At 37.9% G+C, this 27489-nt stretch overlaps 1 protein-coding gene across 1 annotated transcript in view; it reads right to left on the reverse strand.

Annotated features, from left to right (window-relative positions):
- The window catches only part of LOC145989021 (uncharacterized), a 120665-nt gene extending 98324 nt beyond the window's left edge, over positions 1 to 22341 (reverse strand). The window contains exons 1-2 of the mRNA XM_083124321.1: positions 22304 to 22341; positions 11770 to 11821 (exon numbers count right to left, since the gene is read on the reverse strand). Coding sequence (XP_082980447.1) covers positions 11770 to 11802 — 33 coding nt within the window. The 5' untranslated portion in view covers positions 11803 to 11821; positions 22304 to 22341. The remainder of the gene's footprint in view (positions 1 to 11769; positions 11822 to 22303) is intronic.
- Positions 22342 to 27489: the final 5148 nt, after the last annotated feature.

The following is a 27489-nucleotide window of genomic DNA, read 5'->3' on the forward strand; positions in this document are numbered from 1 at the left end:
AAAGCTTATCTTTAGCTGTTTATGCACTTTAATGTGGTACCGCGAGCCAAAATATTTATGTCAGACACATTTTCGGTTTTGTTTGTATGTCATGTCATAAACTACCAGTAGTATATAGACAAAATTTATTGTGCTCTTAAAACCTACCAAATAACACCAACTCAATTGTTGTCTGGTAGTGAGAGGTAACAGTCGATCAAAATTAACCTGGCAATGTATTACAAACTAAAATTTTCTGAAGTTAAAGACCAAGCAATAACGGGCGCAAAATAAATCATTATGATTGATCAATTCATTATGGAGTCAATTAGAAATCAACAAAACGAACATTTTTAACAATGCAATATTTCCGAAAATATCATAGCAGTAAGTATGAGATTTGGTAAGCTGATAGACTTGCGAAATATCACTTTATCAACGATATTTGTATTTTTGATTTGCCTTACCATTATAATGCTGTAGTTAACAATCGAATCCGGTAGATATATAGCGATTTCTCACAAACTCCTCCATGTGAAGACTTAAAATTCGGTGGAGTGAAACATATACTCTAACTAACTAACTAACTAACTCTCTAGCCTTCTTAAACCCGAAGGTTCATGGCTGCAGCAACACAGGCCTTCCATCTGTCCCTATCTTCAGCAAGATCTATATAGACTACTCTTTTCCATCCCTACCGATTTCCTTTAGGTCCATCTCAACGTTATCCCTCCATCTTCGTCTTGGCCTTCCTACAGGTCTCTTACCATCAGGTTTCCCAACAAGAATCCTGTAAACTCTTCTTTCCTCTCCCATTCGTGCCACATGGCCTGCCCACCTAAGTCTTCTTGATTTAATCATTCTAGTAATATCTGGACATGAATACAAATTATGTACTTCCAAATTATGTAACCTTCTCCACTCACCTGTCTCCTCGTCCCTTTTAGGCCCAAATATTTTCAAATACTCTCAATTTATGTTCCTTGTTTCAATGTAAGGGACCAAGTTTCGCATCCATATAATATTACAGGCAAAATTACTGTTTTGTATATTTTAACTTTTAGTTTCTTAGATAATAAATGAGAAGACAAAAGTTTATGAAGAGAAAAGTAACATGCATTTCCTGAATTAAGCCTGCTTTTTATACTCTATGGACAATATAAGAGCATGGATATTTCCATCACCATGGCGATGTGGTAGCATCATCGCCTTGTAATCAAGGGATTTTGGGTTCCATACCCGGTGGGGAGACATAGTGGTTCGGCCACTTTTAAACTGTAAGTTAAAAGGGTTGAAGTAAAAAAAGAACATCTAAGGGGGTAAAACTGAAATAACTATCGGCAATTTGCCTACTCTGCTGTTAAGACGCTGTTTCAATAAATATCACACTTGAATATTGAAAAGCTGGCAACCTTTCGTTAATCGCCCATTAAACCGCCTCTTATCTTGGGTGGACCTCTTACCTCACTTCATACAGGAACATTTTATCACTCAACACACGAAACCGGTTTTTCATGATAAACTGCTATGTTACTCGGCAACAATGTAAGTATGCTGATCAACGATTATTACAACAATGCCTTATTCTTGTACGTAAGAAGGAGGAAGTTTATTTTTCAATAACTTTTCATTGTCAAGCCATGGCACTAAGATCGTAGACTACGTACAAGTTTTCTCTGGAAGTTTTTGTGAGCTTTCAGACCGAAGCTACATGCGACTAGCGACGCGTGTCGCTTGGAATCAAACCCTAAGTAATCAATAGAACCTTTCGCACTTAAGCGACAACAAGCTACACCAATCGCTTGGACTGGGCCATTTCCTCAATACCGTGCATCGTGTCGCTTCAGTATTTCGTCCGCGCATGCGCGGTGAAAGTTTTGCTTTAGACTGAAGGAAACCTTGTCGCTTCGATGTGAAATCTCCGTGTCGCCTGTTGCTTCGGTCTGACAGCTCTCTTACTGGCGGGAGAGGCCCGTGTTACTTGTCACTTCGATGTCAAACTCTTGAATCGCGAGTTACTCTCGATCGAGCGGTAATATTAAAATGTACTTTAAATATACCTGTACGAATACGAATAATGTCATAATGTCTAAGATAACAGTTTTGTATTTAAGCTTTTGACATGCCACAGAAATAATCATTAAATAAAAGGGAAAATATTTATCTATCAAACTTGAATTTGCGTTATGTAGCAAAATAATACTTTGTTTTCATTGGAAGAAATTATGAATAGCACAGCAGACTTTACTCATTCACCTGAGAAAACTAAAGCACTCACAATACCATGTGTGGAATGAGAAAAGGGAAGATTACTTTAGCCTTTAGCCCACACATATAGTTAAGTGAACATACATATAAACCCTCTCTCCAAAATAAATTTTTGAAGCTATTTCTGTACAAAATCGTTTCCAAACAATATGAATTTAGTAGTTACGAGATGTTCAAAAAGGAGGATGATTATTATTGAACTCACTTTATTAATGCATATGGTAGTACATTTTTACAAAAATATATTTTTCAAATATTGCTATTAAATTCTTAAACTTTTTACAATAGTATCTCTAAGACAAGGAGCGCCATCTATGAGTGTAGTTTGTACTTCTTCCTTAACTGTATTACCGTTAGGTCTCCGAACGTGAATAAAGAAGATGAATCTTCGCGTGATGTTGTTTTGTTTATCCATGCTGCACGTATACATTTGTTTTCTTTTGAAAGTTCAACCTTTTGCATTTAAAGCGAGAGTGGTGCATCTAATTGGTGTTGCAGAGGAGCTAAAAGAAGCCGGTCACGATCTTCGGCTGCATTCGCTTGTTCTCTGTCATCTTCCTGCAGATTCACGTAACTACGCCTACATGATTCAGTGATGCCAACTCACATTAAATGAAACTTCATCTGGTCAAAAAATAATCTTTAGGGGCAAGATATTTGCCATTGTAGGGCTCTGCTCATCTAAACCCACGTAGAAAGGGGTGAGAGGGTCACGTGTTTCCATGAGGAGTAATGAATGCGCCCCTCTTAGATCCTTCAATTTAATTTATGTGATAATTTCCTGCAAATAATGGCGACGCGGTAAACCGAGGCAGTGGCGCTAACTTATATGGGCTTGTAGGGCCCGAGCCCACCCAATAGTATTTCGTGATATTATTTTGTTTTTGTTATCGTGATTAGTGGTGGAGTGTTTGGTGGAATCAATAAATAACAGATTTTTCAAACTAAGTAAGGATACATTGCTGGTATGTATTAATACCATGATGCATGGAAGGGAGGATTTATGTCTTTGAGGTCACCCAATTCAAAACTCGGCGTCCCTAGTCCCGGGTTTGATTCCCGGGGTGCATATTTCAGGTGAGAACATCTGCTTGGACCGGTCTTGATGTTCACCTGGTCTCCACTACAGGTTGCGTCTGGATAGGGGAGGGGACGGATCCTGTTGCTGCGATCACATCATCCACACAAATGGCCGAGATCATGAATATGTGGAACTCTTGCTCCACATTTCCTCCTCGGATACCTTCACGGTATGTTGCCATGTGCAGGGCATAGCTTGCGCTTCAATTTGTCAATTTCCGTTTGTTTTACAGAAAGTAAGTCCTGCTATGTCCTTCCAGACAGGCCGATATCGTGAATGTGGGGCCCCTTCCACCACATCCTCTATATGTGCTTACGTGGCAGGGTACAAACATATATGTGCTTACGTACATTGCCTGGAAATGCCTTGTAGCCAGCCAGATGCCTACGAACATTGTTGAAAATGGTACGTTTACTTCAAACGGGAGCTCTCTAGCCCACTGTGAAATAATCTCAGCCCACCCAAATAGTTACAAGACATTTCAACAACCATTTATAATGCAGCGGGATTCATACACAGCTGGTTACAGAGAGAGAATAAACGAAGGTGGGAAAGAAAGAATCTGAGACGAAAACGAATAAAGAAATAGAAGAGGAAAGAATCAGAGGAAGGCACGCGGAAGGAAATTAGGGAGACAGGAAGAAAAGTAGAAGATGAAAAGGAAGAGATAGAGAAGTATAGGAAGACACACGCAGAGAGAGAGAGAGAAAGATGAAAAAGGAAGAGACACACAGAGAATGGGAGAACGGTAGAAAGAAAAGCATCTGAAGAAGGAACGCAGAGAAAGAGAGAGAAAGGTAGAAATGAAAGTAGAGAGAAAGACAGAAAGAAAAAGACAAGAAACAACTGTGGAAGACAAACATAGATAGAGAAAGGTAGAAAGAGATAGGGTGATAGAAACGTAGGAAGAAGAGAGAGGGAGAGCAAAGTAGAAATTAAAGCAAAGGTTGATGGATTAACAGAAGTAGAAAGAAAGTGTTAGTGAAACAGAAAAAAACCATGGGAAAAAGGAGTGAGAGAAAGATGTAATGGAAGCAAAAAGTTAATCTCCACCCTTCCCTTGCAATCAATGAAAACTTTGTGGTAACGCCTGTTCAAAATATTGTTGCATACTAACTTTCAGTGTAGTTTATATTGTCTGGGTAGACTATGTAAGTAAGATATAACCCAATCTAATCTACATAGTCAAAAGCAAAGGTAGGCAACACTGAATCATTTACTTACATCTTCTCGCCTGTGCGTGAGGCAGAGAAAGTCTCCTACGCCCCCTTACCAAGTCTCCCTACGCGTTTGAAGGTGCCGAATAAAGAAAAGACTCACTGCCCCCCCTCCCTCTTTATGCAATGATAAAAAATGAGCGAAGATATTTATGAGGTCTGTCTGCGAAACCAAAGCACTCCTATACTACGGTGTCAACTTGAAATATTGGTTTGCCCTTTCTTACACTTGTCCTTCAGATAATGTTGCTTGTGAAATTCTACTTGTACATTGCGAATTATACTGTCCTTACGGGAGTGAAAGTAATGGAGGGAGTAGACCATGATTGCTCATGTATTGTGGTTGTCAGTGGAGTGTGTAAGAAAATACGCTCAATGCAATTTTGCCAACTTGCAGACAGAAAAATTGCTCATAATTGTCCTTATATTTGCTGTGATGATAACAATAATAATAGTTTATTTTGCAATGATGTGCGGACAGAATCTTTACATTAATTATGCTCTGGATTTAAAATACATAAATAATATATATTTCTAAAGAGATATATAAATGTATTGTACAATTAAAATAAAATAATACACTCGCTCTATAACTAATAACTTATGATATCAATCTTGGAACAATTTTCGTTTCCAAGAATTAATAACCATGACTAAAGGGGAGGGGGATTATAATATATCAGAAACATCTGATTCTTGGGCTTTTAGTGACATAAAAGACGCTATTAGCTACCTTAAAAAGAAGAAACCAAATCTCTTGCATTTCTAAATATAGTTTTTATTGCTGCAATAATACAAGGCTCCATCTATTAGCAAAGGTAATGACTTTAATGACCTTTTAAATGTCCATGTAGGAGATAAATCAGAAGTAAATGAAGTCCACACAGCAGAACCTTTAGTTCCAGAACCTAACTTGACTGAAGTTAAAGATGCTATTAAAAGGCTAAAGAATAACAAAGCACCTGGCATTGATTTAATACCAGCTGAGTTAATTAAATATGGTGGAAATTCATTAATATGTCAAATTCATAAATTAATTTGTTTAATATGGAATAAAGAAGAAATCCCTCAACAGTGGAAAGAATCCATAATTGTTCCTGTGTTTAAAAAAGGTGATAAAATGAACTGCAATAATTACCGTGGAATTTCTCTACTCTCAACAACATATAAAATATATCTAACATTCTTTTAACAAGACTAACCCCATATGCTAATGAAATTATAGGTGATTATCAATGTGGATTTAAACGCAACAGATCAACTACAGATCAAATTTTTCACATCAGACAGACACTTGAAAAAAAGTGGGAATATAATCAAAATGTCCATCAGCTATTCGTTGATTTCAAAAAAGCATATGATTCGGTCAAAAGAGATAAATTATATAATATATTAGTAGAGTTTGGAATACCTAAGAAGCTTGTTAGTATGATAAAAGTATGCACCAGTGAAACAGAAAGTAAAATTCGTGTGGGTATTAATATGTCTGACAAATTTACAATTCATGATGGGTTAAAACAAGGAGATGCATTATCTCCATTGCTCTTTAATTTTGCCTTAGAATATGCTGTTAGGAAGGTAAACGAAACTAAAGAAGGACTAAGGACTAAAATTAAATGGTATGACTCAGTTGTTAGCATATGCAGATGATGTAGACTTACTGGGGGATGATGTGAATACAATTAAGAATAATGCTAAAATATTTTTCAAAACTGCTAAAGAGATAGGTTTGGAAGTTAACAAAGAGAAAACTAAATATATGCTTACAGGACGAAACCAAGTGTTAGGTAATAATCAAAATCTAATTTTTGATAACAACTCGTTTGAACCAGTTTCCAAATTCAAATACTTAGGAGTAATATTAACAAATGAAAATTATATTAAAGAGGAAATAAAAAGCAGGCTTAATTCAGGAAATGCATGTTACTTCTCTCTTCATAAACTTGTGTCTTCTCGTTTAATATCTAAGAAACTAAAAGTTAAAATATACAAAACAGTAATTTTGCCTGTAGTATTATATGGATGTGAAACTTGGTCCCTTACATTGAAAGAGGAACATAAATTGAGAGTATTTGAAAATAAGATCCTTAGGAAAATATTTGGACCTAAAAGGGATGAGGAGACAGGTGAGTGGAGAAGGTTACATAATTTAGAACTACATAATTTGTATTCATGTCCAGACATTATTAGAATAATTAAATCAAGAAGACTTAGGTGGGCAGGCCATGTGGCACGAATGGGAGAGGAAAGAGGAGTTTACAGGATTCTTGTTGGGAAACCTGATGGTAAGAGACCAGTAGGAAGGCCAAGACGAAGATGGAGGGACAACGTCGAGATGGACCTAAGGGAAATCGGTAGGGATGGAAAAGAGTATATAGATCTTGCACAAGATAGGGACAGTTGGAAGGCCTGTGTTGCTGCAGCCATGAACCTTCGGGTTTAAGAAGGCTAGAGAGTTAGTTAGTTAGTCCATCTATTAGAGAAATTTTCTAAAAGTATACTACTGTTTAATCTGTCAATTGCTATTCTTTTCTGCGATATTTTTGAATTCTATAACTCGTTTTCAGTTGTGATAATAAATTAATTCGACTAGTAATCAAGGGGTGCCAGGTTCGGTTGAACACAGTGATAGCATAATGGTGCTAAACCTAGCACAATTTGAACTTCGTTGGCACCTAGGACCCTGCACTTGGCATAATGGTAAAACACAGGGCCATAGGCAGGTAGGGGTCGGGGGGGGGGGCTGAGCCTCCCCTCGCATTGCCGTCAGCCCATCTTTCGAAGTTTGGTAAAATTACTTTGCAGGTTTGTTTGAAAATGTAGACAGCAGACATTATTTGATTCAAAACTTGATAAAGGTTAAACTCACAGAATACAAAGAACAGACAGGCGTAACATTATTCCATCTGATTTACGAGCCGAAGTCAAAGTAGCACGAAGCAATTAGCATATTTTATCTCGGCTTCGACTATGAGTGGGAAAAAGGAGTGTGTGCAAGATATTGAAAATAAACTATATTTGAACGATATTTCTAGATTTTCTGTGTCCCATATTCACTTAATGAACACCCCCATCACACACACACACTTCACTTTCATATAATACTGTTGAACTTTTGAAAATGGACTTCGATTATAAAGCCACCTGATAACCCATGATCCCCCCTGGAGATCAATTTTGGCTAGGGACCTGGTAAAATATAGCATCATCTGGAAACGATCATCCCTGGGGGACAAATAAATTGAATTCAAGGGAATATATTTTTAAAAAATATATATAAATTCACATGTTTCAAACAAAAGCTAGCATACCGATCTCCAGATATTCACAAATAGGAACGCCGTTCCGGTCTGTTCCGGTCCATTTCGAGCCCTGATGCCGATTCAGGGGTACATTTTTCCATCCACACCCTGGTCCACCCTCTTCTATTAATCTTTTCTATATCTCACGAGGAACATTTTATTAAGGAGAAACAGTAGTCGAATTTTCTCAAATTTTTTTAAGCGCTATATTGAACCCATTTTATTGGTTAAACCATTGTAATTAATTTAATGGGAAAAATTTCCCAATATTGTTTGATTGAGCTGGTATTTTGTCCACTCTATGCACAGTAAGGCTAATCGGGACTGGACCTACAGTTTAAAGTGGGATCCGAACCACTATGTGCCTCCACCGGATTTCGAACACGGGACCCCCTGATTACAAGGCGACGACGTTACCACTGGGACATCGATGCACAAATTGAACTTAAATCCTAGCAATCCTAAAAATAATAATAAATTAATATTTATATTATTATTTTTATTAATATTGATATTAATAACAATACGTTTTAGCACGATTTAGTCGCATTTAGCATAATTTAAGAGTTTAATTAGCACTTTTTCTGATCGAAAGGTTGGCAACGCTGGTTGGACATATTTCAGTGGTTCTGATCCCACAAGTGGGCTTTGTTCTGCAAGAGAAGAAACTAGACAGAGAAAAAGACGAAGGGAAAAGACAGAGAAGCAAGGAAAGAAACTGTACAGAAAAAGAAGAGAGAAACAGGAAGAAATAACTCGAATTATAGAAAAGAAGGAAGGAAGAACAAAACGAGAGAGAGAGAGAGAACTAGACAGAGAAATAGAGAAAGAGATAAAGATGGAAACAAGAAAAAGAGAAAGAAAGCGAGGGAGATGTAGACAGAGTAATAGAGAAAGGCAGAAACACAGATAAAACATAAGAATAAAGACACAGAGGTTCTTGAATGCTCTCCATTCTCTAAGATTTACCCAGAAAGATGTTCGAAAAATCATCTTTGTAGGTAGTGGACAACAGTAGAATTTCTTGTAAACAGAAACTGCTTTCTCTGAAGGAGTCTTGTTGCCCTGCATCGCGGAGAGTAGAAAAAGTGGATGCACGCAAGGAAAGTGCTAAAAAAGACCACACACACAAGATCGTCTGCATACACATTGTGACGTCGGCCATTTTCTCAACGCTTCCGCGTGACTGCTCTTCCCTCTGCAAACTGAAAATGGTACTAAACAAATTAAAGCCGATGCACATTGCGGTTAACCCTTTCCCCCTTTGCATCGTGGCTTTGAAATGAGACGGGGTTTCTTGTAATTACTTGCGTACGCCTTTCACTGAGTCGTTTCCACCCTAAATCTCGGTTAACATTTCTAATATCCATACAGGGACATCGACACCAGGTGGTGTGAATGGTAAGACCACACAAGGAGCTTAGAGGAAAGTTTTCAGAATCATATTGAGGAAGAATCGCAGAGAGAGAGAGAGACAGAGAGAGATAGGAAGGATAAAATTGCGAAAAAAGAAAGGGAAAAAGAGAAGATCAGGCAGGAAATATAGAGAAAGAAAAAGAGAAGTGGAGAGGAGAAATAGAGAAAGAAATATATGAAGAAAGAAAGGGAACTAGAAAGAGACAAAGAGGAAGGAAGGAAGAAATAAACAGAAAAGGGGAAAAAAGGAAGAAATAGAAAATGGAGAAGAAAGAGAACGAAAAGAGAGACAGAGGTAGAAAAGAAAGAAAGATAAAAGAGAGAAGAGGAGAGGAGAAAAAGAGAAAGAAATATATGAAGAAAGAAAGGGAACTAGATAGAGACAAAGGGGAAGGAAGAAAGAAATAAACAGAAAAAGAGAAAGAAATAGAAAAGGGGAAAAGGGAAAGAAATAGAAAATGGAGAAGAAAGAGAAAGAAAAGAGAAACATAGGTAGAAAAAGAAAGAAAGATAGAAATGGTATCGTAGAAAGAGAGAACGGAAATTAGGAAGAAAGAGAAATATTGAAAAGGGAAAGGGAGAAAATGAAGAAAGAAAATAGAAAACGAGACAGAGGAAATGGGGAGAAATGACGACAGAAAACAGAGGAAAACAAAAAATATAGAAAGAGAAAGAAGGAGAAGATGAAGGAAAATAACATATTAACAAAGAAAAGCAAGAAAGGAAAGAGAGATAGAAAGAGAAAATTAGTATCATGACCACTAAAGCAGAGCTCAATTGAACGATCTCACTCGAGAAATCTCGACCAATGAACACGTGAGACGGGAAGAGCATGGAGAGGAAAACGCAGCTGCAGCTACCAGCCGTTAACAGCACCACGGACTGCTTCGTTCCGCCCACTCGGTTTCTCCCCTTCTCTACCATTACGCGCGGCTTTGCTCCACAGATTCCCGGAACAGAGTATAAAATACAGTAAAAATCAATTAGAAATGTACTAAAATTTTGACTAAAATTATTCATTTCAATAAGATGGTGGTGGTGAGTCTCGAGTTGGCAACCACATTTCTTAGGAGTTTGCAACCTGTCTGCCGCTGTGTGTAACTGGCGTTTAAGCAGGCCTAATCTTCTCCCTTCCTGCATAGCCTAGGGCTAACTGCCCTAGTTAGATCGCCCAGTACTTGGATTCAGTATACGCCACTGGCATCATATATTTATCCCACTTTCTTCAGCTAGGTCCTTATAAAATGCATTGGAGAGTCACCAATTCGGTGGAAAAGTACGAACGAGACATATTAATCATGGCAGACCCAGCACGCGCATGAAAAAGAAGAGGCGGTGAGTTGCTGCATAACTGGTAGTACAGCAGGTTCAGAGTTGAAATCCTTCACCCACTCCAAACAAGTACTTCTTGCAATTCTAGAAATTCAGCTATGGGAACTCACGTACGTTTGGGCAACTGCTATTAAATCATTGTAAATATGGTAATTCCTTCACCTATATCAGTTACATGTGTTCATCTTGTCTTTAGACTTCTATATTTTGTTGTTTAACATCACCGTTAATAATCCACGACAAACAAATCGTGGTTTCTGAAACTGTACCCCCTCTAGATTTATGTAATGAAATAGCTATTTATAATAACAAAAGTTGTCTGGTTCATAGATCGTAATACATATTTCGTCAAACTTTGGAATACCTCAGAAATTGCTTTAGTAAAACACTAACATAGTTTTGCGGGGCCGCGGTAGTTAAACATAGTCTGGATCACGATTGTAACCGAACGTACCTATACTTTAGCCCTTAAAGCTCAATAGTGCAGTAAATTTACACTACGCTATTTCCTTTAAAGCAATAATTTATAATGGCCCTTACTTTAACACGCTATGTTGACACATAAGCGGAGAATTCCCTCTCCACATAAAAATTCAAACAAAATTTTAGGTAAAAGGGGAATATATAAATTTCATGAAAAATATGAAGGTTACATGGAAATTTGAAGATATTCAGCTTACATATTAAAATTGATCTGAAATGTGTAATTTGTCACGTAATTCATTCTTCCCTAAACGACATATCGTTGCTTCTTCCTATTACAATTCTAAGTTTAAAATTATTGCATAAGTCTGTACATTTTCATATTTCGTGTATTAGTCACAAAGTTTACAATCGCTATCAATAAATATTCTTCTCCCATTCTTTTCACGTATTCATCCTAAAATATTTGCGAACTGATTTTTACGAGTAAGTAGGAACTACAATAACAATACAAGTAGTTTTACTAAGAACAATGATAATATTTAATGAAAACTTGTCATCATGATTTTAATTGAGTTGATGGCTAAAATTGTATTACAAAGGTAAATTTTTAAGGGAAAGATTGGTTTTTCTGGTTCCGGCAACGCTGCCACTGACTCTCACTCGGCATATAAAAATAGTTACAAACCAAAGAACATCACATAGATAGCGAATAGTGCTACTTTGACTGTAGAAAGAAATGTTTACTTACCCGAGCGAAGAACATCAAGACGAATAACCGCATGGCTGCGTGTCCTGGGGTCCTATAAAAAGAACGAAGGAGAACTTTTAAGTGCAAGTGTTTAGACAAATTCGTTCGTTACAGCAATTCTATGCTACAAATTGTTATCTCTATTCTAGTCACACTAAATTCCATTTGTCTATCTAGTAACTGTAGTCGATCGCATCCCATTTCGCCTAATCCTGTCTCTCCTAATGGGTTATCAGCACCCGTCAATCAGAAGTGACATCTGTCCACCATTTTAGGCGAAATGGGATATTCCGTTCCCCTGCGATGCATTGTGTGTGTTGCGTAACTCTACGGTGATAAGTGAATTTTTAATAGCAAATTTTCAATGATCGTCTCTTCCACTGCCGTGGAGTTATGCAACACACACAACGCCTTGCAGGGAAGCGTGTATTTCAGGATTTACGTGTCCCACTTTTATTGCTGGTTACTGTACGCTTAGTGGAGCCGAACATGTAGTGTGGCAAGCGTGTGGCTAGGTTCGAAAGTAAGAATGCCAGCGAAATAAGACAGAGACGGCAATGGCATTGTAAAAACCGAGTGGAGAATGACACCATACTTATCGAGACGAGATCGAGACATAAATCTGTAAAAACGAGACGAAACTAGATTTCGCGTCAGTCTCTCTCGTACTAGTTTGAGATTTCGGTATGATACAGTAAAACCTCGTTAATCCGGTTCACACTAAGCCGGACTTCGTTTAATCCGGACAGGCAAAAGCCAAAAAGAGAAATAAATAAACAGAAGCCAAGGATTTAAATGTGGCTAGAAGTCAACAATCGCATTCGTCATATTGCTTCGTAACGGCTAACAATACGTACATCCAAGTATTGCTTTACATTTTACTGTACTGTATAGTGAATTTGGGCCTATGCCCTTTAAATACACCATAATAAACGTGTTTTGTTGCTATGAACGGAGTTTTAATGCGCTTTTTATTGCTCTTTTGGATTATTTCAGTTAATCCTGCTACCTTCATTTGGTGCAAAGGTACATAAACCTTAATCTTAGAACTCAGCTAGCTTATCTACAGGGTAGGGTTCTTTGTAGACAACGAAACCAGACAGGATGCCTTCCAATGGAGACGTTTAAACGAATATATTATTTAAACACAGGATACATGGAGTAAGAATATTTACATGATAAGCTACATTCTTCTATAATTTTCTCGTTTACAGTCAATTTTCATCTCAATATGATTTTTATTATTTATTTTCTATATTTGAATATTCTTCTATCCTGACTTCCTTCGTTATGGACAGATCTGGATCTGGACTTCCTTCTCAATAGACGGTCTGGATCGGGACTTCCTTCTCAATAGGCGGTCTGGATCTAGACTTCCTTCTTAATATGGAGGATATGGACTTCCTTCTCAATGGACGTTCTGGATCGGGACTTCCTTCTTATCTTCTTTGTAAACTTCCCTCTGGATTTCAATTTATTTAGGTTTTGACTATTTAACGAACGCCTTTATCCTTTTCCAACTTTTTCCTTCAAGCTTTGGGAATAATACTAATATCCTCCCTTGGGTCTGCGATCGGAACGCGCCACCACTAACTAGGTACAACAGAGTGTATACTTGGTGCAGCCGATTGACATGCGCATCCAAGTAGGTGCTACAGTTAAACTGCGCAACCAAAAAGTGCTGTGGGGCGTCGATCAGAACGCGCTCGCCACTGATGTAAGCAAAATTTCCGCTACGGGAATGGTAAATCAACCAAACAGATGAAATATCTGTTCAAAGACACAAACTTGTATCAGTGCTTTGACTTCCTTAATTTTCATATTAACTTACATGTGATCACTGATTTGATTTATAAAATATATATATTAATTTACTTCTTTCATATTTATTCTTTGTCTTCTTATAATATATTCTATTGTTTTTCATCTTTCCAATTTGCTTTGTTCTTATTTATAAAGTTTTTCACATATATTATGCCAATTCTTAACCTTGCACGCCTGGTGCTGCCATCTCTATTCGTCTTTGGCAAACTATTCACATTACTTGGTCCAATTGGGTACGTAACACAATATTCCCCCCGTTGGCCATAAAAAAAATTTCTCGTAATATATATATATATATATATATATATATATATATATATATATATATATATGAAGGTACAATTTTTTTTCAAATTATATATGTACAAGTCTATTATTTCTTCTTGACGCTTTCTTTCTTCTCTTCTTTACAATTATATCTTCAAATGTTATCTAAATTCTCTCTCCTTTCTACGTCTGTTTTTATGTGCTTTAGAAGGACTGTATTTCTAAAAGTACTTATCACTTCATATGGGCCTTCATATATGAAAAATAGCTTTTTGCTTTCACTGTGAAATTATATCTCCTGGCATGCAGCATTTTTCCTCATCTCTCGATTTATCTCTTATTTCTATTTTCGTTCCTAGATATCTTTTCACCGTTCCGGAAATATACGTGACATCTCAGGTTATTTCTAGATAGAAAATATAATTCTTCAATAGTTCATCTCCTGCAAGTCTGCTCGTCTGTTCTCTTCAAGATAGTCTTTACCTGATGATGTCTTGCCAAAATAGTAATTTTCGTTTCACCCTTTTCTTCTTTCAGCAATCTCTCTACAGATTATCAGTTAGCTCAGATTTTCCCTTTTCAAAGAACTCTCTCTCTTCTCTAAGTTGACCATCTAAGTGTTTCTATCAGCTACAATGATTCTTCACATCAGCCTTAGTTTCATATCAGCATGTATCTAGATATATTTATTTTCTTGGATTACAACCCATTCTCGGAATACAACCGATTTTCATTATCTTCTGGGATTAAAACCCGTTTCATTTGCACTTTTCTAAATACACGATGACTTTTAATCGTCTAAGCTTACAAAGAATATATTTTACTGATACTATTCGATCTTCTTTCATATTTTCTTCTCCTTTTCCTGAGAGTTTTCTTCGTAATTAACTTCCTTCTATGCCTAACTGTTCTATCTTCTTCGTTCTTCTGTTCGTACAATTCCATATTACTTTCTTTGTCATCTCTTCTTTTACAGGTTTGATCTTTCACTATCAGTCTCATTGTTCAATCGAGTGGTGACATAAATTAGCAGTTATCATTCTTTCTTAAGATATCACTTGCAGAATAGATTTTCCTTAAAGGATGGGTATTATATATCCTTTTACATGAACTAACATTAAAGAACTAAAATTTTCTTCTTTCAAATAGATCATTAATATTTGCCCAAACCAATAATTCCACGAATTTTTCTTCTGGTGAACTGGAACCTTTTCATACACTTTATTAATTCTAGAAACGTCTGCTTGTCCGTCTGTAAATCATAACATCTCCTTCCTTTGCACTAGTCAGTCTTATTTGTTTCTTCCAATTCTTTCAAATACTCGCTGCTTGTCACTATCTTGTTTTCTTTTTCTCTTCCTCTTTTTCTTCTCTTTTCTTTTCTATTCTTCTCAAGATCCTTCTTCCTCCTCTTCCAACTTTCTTCTAATAAAGAAATTACTTTCATTTCTCTCTTCTTCCAATCTGGTTTCTGCCAAGACTTCTTCTGTTCTAGATCTTCATCAAATGCATGCTCTCCTTGTCTTTTCCGTCTCGTCGTCTTCTTCCTTCTCTTTGGCGAAGTAGAATCAAAATCCGTTTGATCTATGTCGACCCTTCTTAGCATATTATTAACTTTCTTCAGGTTCTTTTCTATTTTTAATTTTTTTCTCTTCTTCTTCTTCCATGTCTTTACGTGAATATATCTAAATCTCATTTTACTTTTCTTCCTTCTTTGTTTACATCTTCGGTTATGTGTATGCTTCTTTTCTTCCTCCGTCAGAGACTCGTCACTGGAACTTTCTTCTTTCATCTTCATTTCGACCTGGATTTCTTCATCATTACATTGAAAAGTAAAATTTTCATCCCCTGCTATTCCTCTTTCTTCTTCTTCTATTTTCTTATTTGTCTCTTCTTTGTTTACTTCGCTTAACTTTATAGCTTCTTCGTCTATCTTGCTGTCATGCTCGTCATTGGAACTTTCCTCCTTCATCTTCCAACTTCTATCTTCTATAAGGACCTTCGCTACTCCTGTCTTGCTTTCATTTTCTTCTATTCTGGAAATAGCTACTTCTATCTTGTCTTCGTTTTCTGCTATTCTGGAAACATCTACTTCTGTCTTGCTTTCATTTTCTTCTGTTCTTGAAACAACTACTTCTATCTTGTTCTCATTTTCTTCTATTCTGGAAACATCTACTTCTGTCTTGCTTTCATTTTCTTCTGTTCTTGAAACAGCTACTTCTATCTGAGAATCGCTTTCCCCAATTTTCCTTTCAGGACTTTCATTTCTTTGTTCATTTTCTTCTCTAATCTCTGAAACCTCATCTTCGCTTCTTCTATTCATATCTAAACTCGTACTCTCGATCGACAGCATTGTTCCTTCTATTATTCTCTCCCTTTTGTCAAACACTCCCAAAATCCTTCTGTAGTGCTCTTCTATCTGCATCGATAACTTCTGGAACATTTCCGTCACGGTCATTTCTTCTATTTTCTCCTGCTTTTCTTTTAGCTTTTCCTTCTTGCATTCCTTACATGTATAATCTTCTTCCCTTTTACTTATTGATATGTATTTCTCCTTTCTTATTAATTCGCACGTCCAATGTTTCATTTCCTTGCATGTGACACAGAAAATAATTTCCTCCTTGTTTCCTTCCTCTCCGCAGCAAATGAAAGTTTCCCTTTTTTCTCCGTCTTCCTTCATTGTAGCTTCTCCATTATCATTTCCATCTTTATCCTTTTCCTCCATTTTCAATTATTCTTTCTCTCTTCGCTGTCTGGTTCCTAATTCTCTAGCCCCAAAAGTTGGTCGCCATTTATTTAGTGCTACCTTCATTTGGTGCAAAGGTACATAAACCTTAATCTTAGAACTCAGCTAGCTTATCTACAGGGTAGGGTTCTTTGTAGACAACGAAACCAGACAGGATGCCTTCCAATGGAGACGTTTAAACGAATATATTATTTAAACACAGGATACATGGAGTAAGAATATTTACATGATAAGCTACATTCTTCTATAATTTTCTCGTTTACAGTCAATTTTCATCTCAATATGATTTTTATTATTTATTTTCTATATTTGAATATTCTTCTATCCTGACTTCCTTCGTTATGGACAGATCTGGATCTGGACTTCCTTCTCAATAGACGGTCTGGATCGGGACTTCCTTCTCAATAGGCGGTCTGGATCTAGACTTCCTTCTTAATATGGAGGATATGGACTTCCTTCTCAATGGACGTTCTGGATCGGGACTTCCTTCTTATCTTCTTTGTAAACTTCCCTCTGGATTTCAATTTATTTAGGTTTTGACTATTTAACGAACGCCTTTATCCTTTTCCAACTTTTTCCTTCAAGCTTTGGGAATAATACTAATATCCTCCCTTGGGTCTGCGATCGGAACGCGCCACCACTAACTAGGTACAACAGAGTGTATACTTGGTGCAGCCGATTGACATGCGCATCCAAGTAGGTGCTACAGTTAAACTGCGCAACCAAAAAGTGCTGTGGGGCGTCGATCAGAACGCGCTCGCCACTGATGTAAGCAAAATTTCCGCTACGGGAATGGTAAATCAACCAAACAGATGAAATATCTGTTCAAAGACACAAACTTGTATCAGTGCTTTGACTTCCTTAATTTTCATATTAACTTACATGTGATCACTGATTTGATTTATAAAATATATATATTAATTTACTTCTTTCATATTTATTCTTTGTCTTCTTATAATATATTCTATTGTTTTTCATCTTTCCAATTTGCTTTGTTCTTATTTATAAAGTTTTTCACATATATTATGCCAATTCTTAACCTTGCACGCCTGGTGCTGCCATCTCTATTCGTCTTTGGCAAACTATTCACATTACTTGGTCCAATTGGGTACGTAACAATCCGGACTTTCGTTAAACCGTTCAACTTATCCCCATTAGTCCGGATTAACGAGGTTTTACTGTATTTAAAAGTTTGCCTAAATCAAAAACTCTGTTATGCGACTTCTGTGGATATATCAAGTTGGTATACATACTCGATTATCGATTGATTGATTTCGTGTTTTAAGTCCACTTTATGCACAGTAAGGCTAATTGGGACTGGACCTACAAATTAAAGTAAAGTGGGATCCGAATCACTATATGCCTCCACCGGGTATCGAACTCAGGACACCTTGATTACAAGGCGACGAAGCTACTACTGCGCCATCGGGGAGGCCCATATTCGATTATTACAAGCTAAATCACATATTTTGTTTATAGTATAGTGACCTAGGCGAACGAACGTGTTGTTAAGTGGTCAACTTTCGATGTTGCCACCAAGATTGCCGGGTTCGAGTCCCGGCGTGGGCATGGATGTTTTTGTTTTTTTTTCGAGTGTGCCCGCATAAATTTCATCTTACTAATTATTCATCCTCATCGTCGTGATATATAGCCTATGTAATCAGTGTGGACGCGTCCCTCTATTCTTAGCTCCCATGTACAGTCACGGACACTTTTGGATTGCAACAAACTCAATGGGATCATTACAACCCAGAAGTGTCAGTGACTGTACGGGTTAGTGAAACTATCCTCACAAGATTCCGCGGCCGGACATCTTGGCTCAGGGTTTTGTTTTCCTTAATCACTCCAGGACAGTGATGGGATGGTACCTTTAATTAAGGAAACGTAAACTTCGTTGCAAACTCGGTTGCGTTTTCATCGTCCTCTCACTTCCGCCGTGAAGTTAACCTCACCTTAAATAACCTGAAGTGATATTTGTAATACTGTATTAACCACCGGTTAAGGAAAAAGCTTTGTAACTAAGGATCTCACGTTTTTGTCAGTGAGAGTACATATTATTTATTCGGGTTTGAGATTGTACCGCGACGAGTCTAGACGAGACCTAGAACAGATCTGTCTCGTCTCGTGAATGAGAAAGCTTATCTCACTTTCTATTTCGTCTCAACATCTAAATTACATTTTTGTACTAGTTTTGTCTCGACGAGAGAGTGTCCACCTAGTATCATTTCAAGGTACTACATTGTAAAAAAAAAATTAATCAAACTAAAGACATGAGATACAACATCATCTGGGGGTTCGTCGAGCTGACCACACGTCACCCGCAACTGGTTGGATGATGTCCACCTCTCTTGGGATTGATGCCGGCAATCGGTAGGAAGGCACTGGCCCGACGGACTTTTACGCCACGGATTATTGTTATTGTTAAAGACATGCTAATTTTTGTAACAATGAACAGGATATGTATAAACTTCAAACACATTACTGACATATCTGAAAAGGCCACATAGTAAAGAAATTTTGATTTTGGTGAAATTTTCATTTACCTCGAGAGCGACGAGATCTTCGGACAGAAAGTATCGTCTTTGCACAATCTCGTACTGACTCGTCTCAAATGACTCAATTTATATTTTTTTCTATCTCGTGAGTTAATCGCGACGATGAGGAAGGATGATAAAACTGAAGAAATGGATGCCTAACCCAAGGTTCGAATTCGGAGCCTCTGGCTTGGTATCGCGTTGCTGATCACTCTACAACTGTTTGTCTCGGTTTTGAATCTTGGTCTTCGAGACGATACTTCTCTCGTCTCGGTTCGTTTCTCTCGGAATCCAAATTAGAACTGTAGGACCATACCCGATAGATCGTTGTGCAAGGTGAGAATTTTTAAGAGACTGAAATGTTCGGTCTGGTGGTTCAGCATTATTTTTTCTTTCTATCTGCTCCTGTAAGATGCGTGCCCGCCAAACTACACGTTTCGCTTTCTAGTCACATTACCAGACAGACACACCCACTCCTTCCCCGGGCAAGAAATTAATCCAAACTTAAAAGTGATTACTATTGTCAATACTTTGTGACTTACAACTTCTTGTTTTATGAAGCATTACCCCGCTATTTGATTCCCTTCAGGTAATCAAAACCTTTCGCGTAATGTACTAACAAGTTCACATACTGATTGATGCGGACTTAAAAGATAGAAACAGATCATTTTAAGCCCCAAAACTAATCGGAACAGTTCGATTTTTTAAGCGGAATCGAAGTCTGAAAAATTAGAACCGGTATGAACATACATACGTAAAAATATATATTTTTAAAAATTTAGCGTCGCTTTTCTGCTACTTTCGGTTAATCGCGACGATGAGTATGAATGATGAAATTGATGAAGGGACACTCAGAAAAACACACACATGAGCAGACCGGGATTCCAGCCCGAGACCCCTCGCACCGCTGTCCTAACTACTTCGCCTCGAAGGTCTCGGCACACGCAAAAAGAATGAAAATTCCTAATTATTGTAGATAAATTTACATTTCAGTTGAAAAGCATATTTTCCGCTTAAGTTACTATAACTTCTTATTTTCGACACAAGATGAAGCTCAGCTAATATCTCTACTAATTTTTAAAAATTAGAAACGATTTTCTTTCCTAAATGATTATCTTATCCAATTTTTTGCTTCAAAATTACTCGCTCTCACCACAGAAATCGAAATTGTACTTACGTCTGTAAGTTGTATTTTTCCTTACCATTAAATAAACCTCTCTGAAAGATTAATGTAAGTAAATTCTTTATTTACAGAATAAAGGAAGTTCATAGATAATTTAGATCTAGTCATCATAGTATCTTTGCGGATGTTTTTAAGCATATATCATGCAATTGAAGGAAATAAAGAAGAATGTGTATGAAATATGATTTTACACTTTTCAAACTTTTCTCGTATTGAATTTTAATTCAATTCTTGCACAGATAGGCTAGTCTTAACTGGACCTAGAGTTCAAAGTGGGATCCGAACCACTATGCAATCAATGTGCCTCCACCGAGTATCGAACCCGGAACCCATGATTGCAGAGCGACGACGGGAGGTCCCAAACTTTTTCTTGAGCTGCTATTGTTCGTTAGATATCCATAATTTACATAGACAAGCCCGCCGATTACATAAGGAAACACAGCTTTGCTGAGCCCCACAGATTGGATACTATAAGAAACGACGTTATTGCTTCCTTTGGAATTTCTAAGGTAAGAGGTTAATGCTGAAAAGCGTAATGTTTATATCCGCTCAATAAAGACTTCTCTGGCATAATCCAACGTGAAGGCTTTTTCTTTGTCACACTAACACAATCTGTTTCCAGTGTTGAGTAAATTTCAATTTACAATAGTGACGAATTCTAATCGTTCTGTTGTCTTGTACGTACAAATATTTTGGAACCATTTTCTACATCCGTAATTAATTAAACAGGATTCGACTCTGCGGGGGCATATTTCAGAGATACTGACCGCATTTAATTTGTAGGTCCAGTGTCGATTAGCTTGCTGTGCATAAAGTGGCTTCAGACGTTTTCTAATAGAACGGTTCCAATAGTGAGTTCTCGAAGAGGAAATTGTTGGGTGTGGGATGTTTGCTTCAGCCTCGAGGCTAACTGGGGTAGGAATTCCCTTACGTTTTAACATGGGGACAAAGGGTGCAATTGGGGGGGGGGGCAGGCTATGCATAATTTTTGCCAGCTAGGGAGGGATACCGCCCCTCCACAAACCCCCTACACTATCATCGCTAGTTTTGGGCCCTTTTTAGTTTTAGGTCCACTTTATGCACAGATACGCTAATCGAGACTGGATCTAGACTTGAAAGTGAGATCCGAACCACTATGCGCATCCACCGGGTATCGAACCCGGGACCCCTTGATTACAAGGCGACGACGTTAGATATGGCAATTTAGTTGCGTATAAGTGCGTAGTGGTAACGTCGTCGGCTTGCAATCAAGGGGTCCCGGGTTCGATATCCCGTGGAGGCACATAGGGGTTCCGATCCCACTTACAAATCTCAAACTAGTTACGTATAATTGCAATCGTTAAAATAAGGTAAAGTTGCCCGTGCATATAACACATTTAGGCAATGTGGGGGTGGACCCCACATATTCTCGATATCGGGCATTTTTGAGGTAATGTGATCAGAACCAGGCTCCGGCCTCCTTCATGCCCCAGGGGTATCCATTGTTTTGAGGCTGAGTGAACCAAGGAGCCGCTTTATGAGGGGACAAGGCGGGGAAAATTCCGACCTTAGATCAGCCAGCCCGGGAATCGAACCCGGCCTCCCTTCTGACTAGACCACCGCGGCTCCTGCAAACGTGATGTGATTTGAAATAGAAGTTCGCGCGCGACGTAATGATCAAATCTAAAATGTTTCTTCTGCTTTCACTAGAAGAAAGGGGTATTTTTATGCATCGCACATATCCTGTTGCTTTTTTCCCACAGAATCGTTGAAAATTTCAGCGGAAAAACACGTTGACACTGGATTAAGAGTCACATCTTGAATATTCCAAAAACTCCAACAGTCCGTGGTCGTCACCTTCGAGTCCAAACACTTAGATTACCACTTCACAGAGATATCACTGTATTCGAGGTCGCTATCGGCAATTTTTGAAAACGGTCCAATTTTATTATTATTATTATTATTATTTTACGGATCACTGATCTTGAGAAACACACTCACCTTCTTAACAATGGACTCCTCAAGACGTGATTGTTGAAACAGCCAGCAAAACGTGTATGCTGTTGAAAATAAGAGGGAGAAAGTATTTATACGGCGGAGATGGTCCTCGCTTTGTTGGGAGAGGGGGCTCATGGAGGGGGCACTCGCGACGACGAAAAGAGGGGGCCTACAGTTGATTGTTACTGTTGTTTGGTGATGCTTGGAGAAGCCTGTGTGGGTGGTGGGGAGAAGAGGTGGAGGAGAGATTTCCCTTTCAATCGTTTCTGCCAGATATTCTGAAGTAGTGTTGCCATTCGAAGGGAAATGTAGGGGAAATTTTGTGTGTGGAGGGAAAAAAGGAAATTTTGTGAAAGATATTGAAAATACAGAGACATTTGAAGATTCATTAGACTCGAGCTATTTTGAATTACACTTTTAAATTTCGCACTCCTAAGCCCGAAGGTTTATTGCCGCAGCAAGACATGTCTTCCTCCTCTCTTCAACTTGGGCAAGACGAATTCACTCTTGGAGATACTTATCAATTTCTTCTAGATCCATCTTGCGTCTTCGTTTTGACCTTCCCACAGGTCTCTTACCATTAGGCTTCCCAACAATGATTCTGTAAACGTTTTTATCTCCTCCATATTTTCGTTAAGTGTATAATTCTATATAATTAATCTTATTTATTTTATTATACTCTACTTACTTTTAGGCCTCCCCGATGGCGCAGTGGTAGCGTCGTCGCCTTGTAATCAAGGGGTCCCGGGTTCGATACCCGGTGGAGGCACATAGTGGTTCGGATTCCACTTTAAACTGTAGGTCTAGTCCCGATTAGCCTTACTGTGCATAAAGTGGACTTAAAACACCAAATCAATCAATCAAATCTACTTACTTTTATATTGGTAAATGAAATTAATAATATTTTTTCTGGAAATTTTTATCTGTTATAATTTTTCTGGCACGAAAGGAAAATTCGTGTGAAAAAGGGAAATTTTATGACTAGAAAAGGGAAATTCTACACTCTAAAGTTGGCAACACTGCTGCGAAGAGCTGACCCGACGACCAATCGGCTGGCTCTCGGAGGAGCATCTCCGGTGAGAGTATAACACTTTCCTCCCAGACGATGACCCACTAAGCGCGTTCTGAGAAGAGGATTCCCGATCTTAAGCCTTTGCTGGGACATCGAAGGCTTCGACGAAATCGTGCCTTGTGGCAAGTCACATTGCCGACATGCAACGACCAGAAGCCAGCGAGTTGGAGCTACGTTTACGGTACAGGAATTGCGTTGGAAATGTAACTGGGTCGCAGGTACCACGTAACAGTAACACGTAACTGGTTAAAACAGAAATTGATTTGTCGTTAATTTATTGGATAAGTAAATGAGTCACATAGTTGCTGAGCCACTGTTTCTATATTGAAATAGTAACTGAGTCAGAGGTTCTCTGTTGATTCGTGGGTTTTTGGTTACTTCACTGAAAAGTAATTGAATCACATTCATTTCACCGAGTGTGACTCACTGAAACCTCGTTGAATAAGTAACTGAGCCATATGAAATTCGTTGAAAGTAAGTGACTCGAAGGTATTTCTTTGAAAAGTAACTAAGCCACAGGTAATTTGTTCAAAAAAGTAATTTGATCACAGATACTTTGTTGAATAAGTAACTGCGGCACAAGGTAATTCATCCAAAAAGTAAGTGGCTCGATAATACTCTGTTGAATAAGTAAATGAGTCACAAATAACTCGTTGAAAATGTAACTGACTCGCAGATACTCCGCTAAAAAGTAACTAAGCTTCAGGTATATTGAAAAGGTAACGGGCTCAACTACTTTATGGCATAAGTAACTGAGCCACACGGTTGAGAAAGTGAGTGACTCACTGATACTTGATTGAATAAGTAACTAATCATACGTAGCTCTTTGAAAAAGTAACTGACTCGCAGATACTCCGCTGAAAAGTAACTAAGCCTCATTCATATTGTAAAAAAGATAACTGCCTAAATAGTTTGTTGAATAAGTAACTGAGGCACAAGGTAATTCATCCAAAAAGTAAGTGGCTCGATGATACTCTGTTGAATAAGTAAATGAGTCACAAATAACTCGTTGAAAATGTAACTGACTCCCAGATATTCCCCTGAAAAATAACTAAACCTCAGGCATATTGTTGAAAAGGTAACTGGCTCAAATACTTTATGGAATAAGTAACTGAGCCACACGGTTGAGAAAGTGAGTGACTCACTGATACTTGATTGAATAAGTAACTAATCATACGTAGCTCTTTGAAAAAGTAACTGACTCGCAGATACTCCGCTGAAAAGTAACTAAGCCTCATTCATATTGTAAAAAAGATAACTGCCTAAATAGTTTGTTGAATAAGTAACTGAGGCACAAGGTAATTCATCCAAAAAGTAAGTGGCTCGATGATACTCTGTTGAATAAGTAAATGAGTCACAAATAACTCCTTGAAAAAGTAACTGACTCGCAGCTATTCCCCTGAAAAATAACTAAGCCTCAGACATATTGTTGAAAAGGTAACTGGCTCAAATACTTTGTGGAATAAGTAACTGAGCCACACGGTTGAGAAAGTGAGTGACTCACTGATACTTGATTGAATAAGTAACTAATCATACGTAGCTCTTTGAAAAAGTAACTGACTCGCAGATACTCCGCTGAAAAGTAACTAAGCCTCAGTCATATTGTTGAAAAGGTAACTGGCTCAAATACTTTGTCGAATAAGTTACTGAGCGTTAAGCCACATGCAGTACTTCATTAAAATAATAACGCAGTTGCAGTCAGTTCATTCCTTACCAGCTCTGAATGTGTTTTAATCAGTGGTTAGTCCTAAGGCAAATTGTGTATACCCACACACAGAAAAGTAAAATCATTAACTAAAGCGAAAAAGGGCATAAAAAGCTTTATTTGACTCGATAAATGGTCAAATATTTTATAAACTTGTTTCCAAAGAAATTTAAGTAATTGTGAATTCTTAGAATCTTTGAACGAAATAAATAATGCTATTTATTGAATAGTGGATTAAAATGTTACACATTTTTAACTACCTCAGAAACGAAATTACCAATATTTCGCTATGAGAAAGGGTATTGACTGCGTTATCCCATAGAGGGCCTAAGACAATACGGATTGTTTTGGTGTTTCAGAGTTATCGTACGTTGCATAACTCGTTTAACTGCGTTTCATAAGTGTCTCATTGCAGACAATCTCTCTTTTGTTCTCTTGTTGACACTTTGTGACAGTGTGGAAGACATAAACACAAGGCCTTTGTGGACGCAGCCAGCAAACGTGCATTAGGATAAGTGCAAAGAACCCCGTTCTGTTTATCCACATCGTTGTTTATTGAATGCAATGGCAACTGCAGAGAGAGTTTCAGGTAGACGCCTTCTTCGTTTTTTCCCTCTTTCTTTCCCTTTTCCTTCAATTCTCTCATTTTCTCTTCTCTTTTCTTTATTTATTCGTCTCCTTCTTGACGTTTTCCTTTTGTTCTCTCGTTTCTTCATACTTCCCTTCTCTTTTCTTCCTCTATTCATCGCCTTCTATCCCTTTTACTTTTGTTCTCTCGTTTCCTTCTTTTATTTCTTTATTCACCTCTTTGTTGCCGTCTTCCTTTGTTCTCTCGTTTCTTCATCCTTCCCTTTTCTTTCCCTTCCCTATTCATCGCCTTATTTTCCCTTTCCTTTTGATCTCTCTTTTCCTTATCTTTTCTTTCTCTATTCGTCTCTTTCTTGCCGTTTTCCTTTTGTTCTCTCGTTCCTTCATCCTCGTCTCTTTCTTCTTCTGTTTCCTTATTAGTCCTCTTTTCTCGTTTGTTCTTTATTGCTACTTTCATTTTATGTCTATCTCTAGCTTTTCCTGTTCCTTTTCACTTTTCTTCTATATTCTCCTGTATCTTACTTATTCTTCTGTTTCCGATTTGTCTTTCCTATTTTCTCTCTTTCGTTCCATCCCTCATTCTGTATTTCTGTCTTTCTACCACTCATTCCTTCTTGCTGCTATCTTTCGCTGAGCCTGGTGGAGGAATTGTCAACACAGAGAGCTACGACGCCAGGGGTCCCGGGTCGAGTCTGGGCATAGGAGTTCTATGTGACTGTCTCTTCGTCAATGTAATCATATTAACACTCATAAACATCGTCGCTATTAGCCAAAAATGGTTCTTTGTGAGTGTTCACCCTCAATTTTATCCAATCATCGCTCATTCTCATGGTCACGTTTGGCCAGTAGTGGCAGAAAAAAGACGCTAAATTAGAAAAATACGAGACATACTTTTCACAACTTCTGGCTATTATTGTTAGGTGGTATTCTTAAGGTAGTCTTGATTTTGCCAGAAATCGTTAGGTGATATCCTTAACTTGTGAGGAGTAGTCTAGGTTTTGGCAGCAATTAGTGTTGCCTACGAGACGAGACTTTGGCCTGTCTCGTCTCGTGGAAATGCTGTGAAATGCTGTCTCGTCTCGAAAATATTCGTTCGTCTCGGGACACATGATCAATCTCGTCACGTCTCGAATTTTTAAAAGCCTGTCCCGTCTCGTCCTGTGGGCAACACTAGCAGCAATCGTTATGTGATATCCTTAACTTACAGGGACGGAAATAGGGGGGGGGGCACGGGTGGGCAAGCGCCCACCCAAAAATTCCTGTGCCCACCCGATTGCCCACCCAATCCTAAGTACATATACTTAGGGATATGTGAATGTTGCAATAAATAAGTGTATTCTGTTGTTCATTACATGTATATTTTACTACTAATGAATATTATCTATATACTAGAAATGTTCTCATATCATCATCCCATAAAAAGCTGATTTAACTTTGTCATTAGAAAGCAAAAGGAATTACTAGAGATCTTGAAACAAGAAAACTGTGACCAATTGAATACTTCTATCATTAGAAGCAGCTAGTAGGCTTAGGAGGAGCAAAATTATGCAGGGTATGGTAAAAATGACGTCAGGATTTAGGGTAAAGCTTGAGGGCTGCAGCTCCGGGCCTTCACTGGGAAAAAAAACTGCTTTGAAAAGTACCACATAAAGAAAAAAATTGGTACTTCGAATGTGATGAAAAAATGTAGAAATATGTATAACTAACAACCTCATGTAGCTTGACGAAAAGTTATAACTGAAATTGTGGAGGGGATTGGGGTGGGGTCTTTGTGTTGTAAGCTCCGTGTCTTCACATATAAATCCCGGCCTGCGTATGATTAAA

The sequence above is a fragment of the Lepisma saccharinum genome, chromosome 6, assembly GCF_977018435.1.
Source record: "Lepisma saccharinum chromosome 6, izLepSacc3.1, whole genome shotgun sequence".
Taxonomy (NCBI): Eukaryota; Metazoa; Arthropoda; class Insecta; order Zygentoma; family Lepismatidae; genus Lepisma; species Lepisma saccharinum.